Below are 2117 nucleotides of genomic sequence, written 5' to 3'. Positions count from 1 at the left end.
TGCCGCTGCTGCTGCTGCAGCACAAAGTCCGGCGGGTCGTCAAACACAAACAGCTCCTCCCCATTAGACTCTTCAGCAGCAGCACCTAGGGGCCCCCAGAAGCAGCAGGGGGCCCCCCAGGCCCCAGGGGCCGCTGAGAGTACAGCGCTGCCCAGGGGGGGCCCCCTCGGCTCCTGCTGCAGCGGCGCATGCAGCAGCAGCAGCAGCAGCAGCTTGTTGAAAGAGTTTTGCTGGAGGTTAGCGAGCCGCCTCAATAGGCCCCAGGGGGCCCCCAAGGAGGGACCCCTACAGGGGCCCCCGGGGGCCCTCCGGGGGCCCCTGGGGGCCCCCCTCGAGGGTCCGAAGGCCCCGCTGCAGCTGCGGGGGGCCCCCAAGTGCAGCATGGGAGGGTACTAGAAAAGAAGACAAGGGAAAGCACGGGGGCCCCTGGACATCTACAGCGAGGCCCAGACATTCATAAATAATAAAAAGCAAAGTTTAAAATTTAAAATTCAATTTATTTAAAATAAATATAATTTATTATTTAAAATTGTTGAAGACACTTTTTATTCCACTTCATCGAACTTCAACTTTTCCAAAGACATGCAGCACATTTGTTCGCTGCTGCTGCTCTTGAGGCCGCAAAACCCTGGCGCTCCAGCCACCCCAGCAGCAGCAGCAGCAGCAGCAGCAGCAGCGGCAGCACCTAGCTGCTGCCTTGTCTTCCGGGAGTGCTGCGACTGCTGCTGCTGCTGCTGCTGCTACTTCTTGTGCTCCTGCTTTCGCTGCTTTGGCCTCCTGCTGCTGCTGCTGGGCCCCAGTGCAGCGCCTTCCTGCTGCGGCTGCAACTGCTGCTGCTGTGGCTTTTGCTGCTGCTGCTGCTGCTTTTCCCGCCTTTCCTGCTGCGGCGCTTTAGATGGGCAGACGTTCGAGAGGAAGTCAGAAAATTGCTGCTGTCTTCGCCTGTCAGCTTCTGTGAGCTGCTGCTTCGGCTGCTGCTGCTGTTGCTGCTGCTGCTGCTGCTGTTGCTCTGGCTGCAGCTCCTGGTGCTGCAGGGTCTGCGTAGCAGCAGCAGCAGGAAGCAGCGGGCGCTGCACGGCACGGTGCAGCTTTTGGATGGGCTGCCTTCGGCGGCCTCGTGAGCGGGTTTTTCGCAGCTCTTGCTGCTGCGGCTGCTGCTGCTGCTGCCGCTGCTGTTGCTGCTGCTGTTGCTGCGCCTCGGCTGCTGCAGCAGAGGCCTCACTCGATGCTGCCTGTTCACGGGGCCCCTGGGGATGACGACCCCCGCCGTGGGCTTCCTTAGTTAAAGTTGCTGCTGCAGCTGCTGCTTCTGGAGGTGTTGCGGCAGTTGGAGCAGCAGCTGCTGCAGCTGCTGCTGCTGCCGCCTCCGGTGCTGCTGCCGGGCCAGGAGCAGCAGAGGACCTCTGCCGGTCTCTCCGGAAAAAGTAGCCAGCTAAGGCGCTTCCCGCAATTGTAATGAGCATACAACCTCTACATTAGGGTTTAGGGTTTGGGGTTTCGTGTCTTGTGCGTGGCATTTCCAGTATAGATCGAGCCCACAGAGCCCCCGCTCAAGTGCCCGGCCTGCGCCGCCCCTACTGCGGGGGTTTAAGGTTTAGGGTTTACAAAGAGCGGATTCTTGGCAGCAAATAATATAAAAATGACTGCAAAGAAAAGCAGCGGAGGCGGCGACAGTGCGCGTGAGCTGTACGTACACCCGAAATGCCTCTGGGCTGGTGCTGAGCATCGACTTCGTGCTGAAGTGTATCTCCAGGAAGCCGCGTTTTTCGCAGCAAATATTCTTTTGAATTAAACTTAAAAGTTTATTTTATTTCGTTTTCCGCTTTTAAAACTCCCTCTTGCCGGCGGCGGCCTTCCCCGCCCGCCCGCGGCCGCCAAACCCTCGCTGCGGCTGCAGCCGGACGACTCCCAAACCCTAAACCCTCGAAGCCCGCTAACCCCAAACCCGCAAACACTACTACCCCTAAACCCTAAACCCTAGACAGCGGCTCAGCCTGACGCCCTGCGATCCCCTACACACCCACAGACCCTAAACCCTCAGCTCTGCAAACTGGGGCAGAAAGCTCGAGGTCCGTGTCGAGGGTTTACAGCTAACGCTTCTGAGGGTTTAGGGTTTG

At 58.9% G+C, this 2117-nt stretch overlaps 1 protein-coding gene across 1 annotated transcript; it reads right to left on the bottom strand.

Moving 5' to 3' along the window:
- Nucleotides 1–740: 740 nt before the first annotated feature.
- On the bottom strand, nt 741–1463 carry ETH_00010670 (uncharacterized protein; the record flags this gene model as incomplete). The annotated part of the gene is made up of 1 exon (XM_013377007.1): nt 741–1463. One exon carries the CDS (start codon nt 1461–1463, stop codon nt 741–743), a length of 723 nt encoding a protein of 240 aa, XP_013232461.1.
- Between the last annotated feature and the right edge of the window lie 654 nt (nt 1464–2117).

This window comes from Eimeria tenella, genomic scaffold (assembly GCF_000499545.2).
Source record: "Eimeria tenella Houghton genomic scaffold, Eth_scaff43, whole genome shotgun sequence".
In the NCBI taxonomy this organism is placed as follows: domain Eukaryota; phylum Apicomplexa; class Conoidasida; order Eucoccidiorida; family Eimeriidae; genus Eimeria; species Eimeria tenella.
This window is presented reverse-complemented; position numbering and strand designations above follow the sequence as displayed.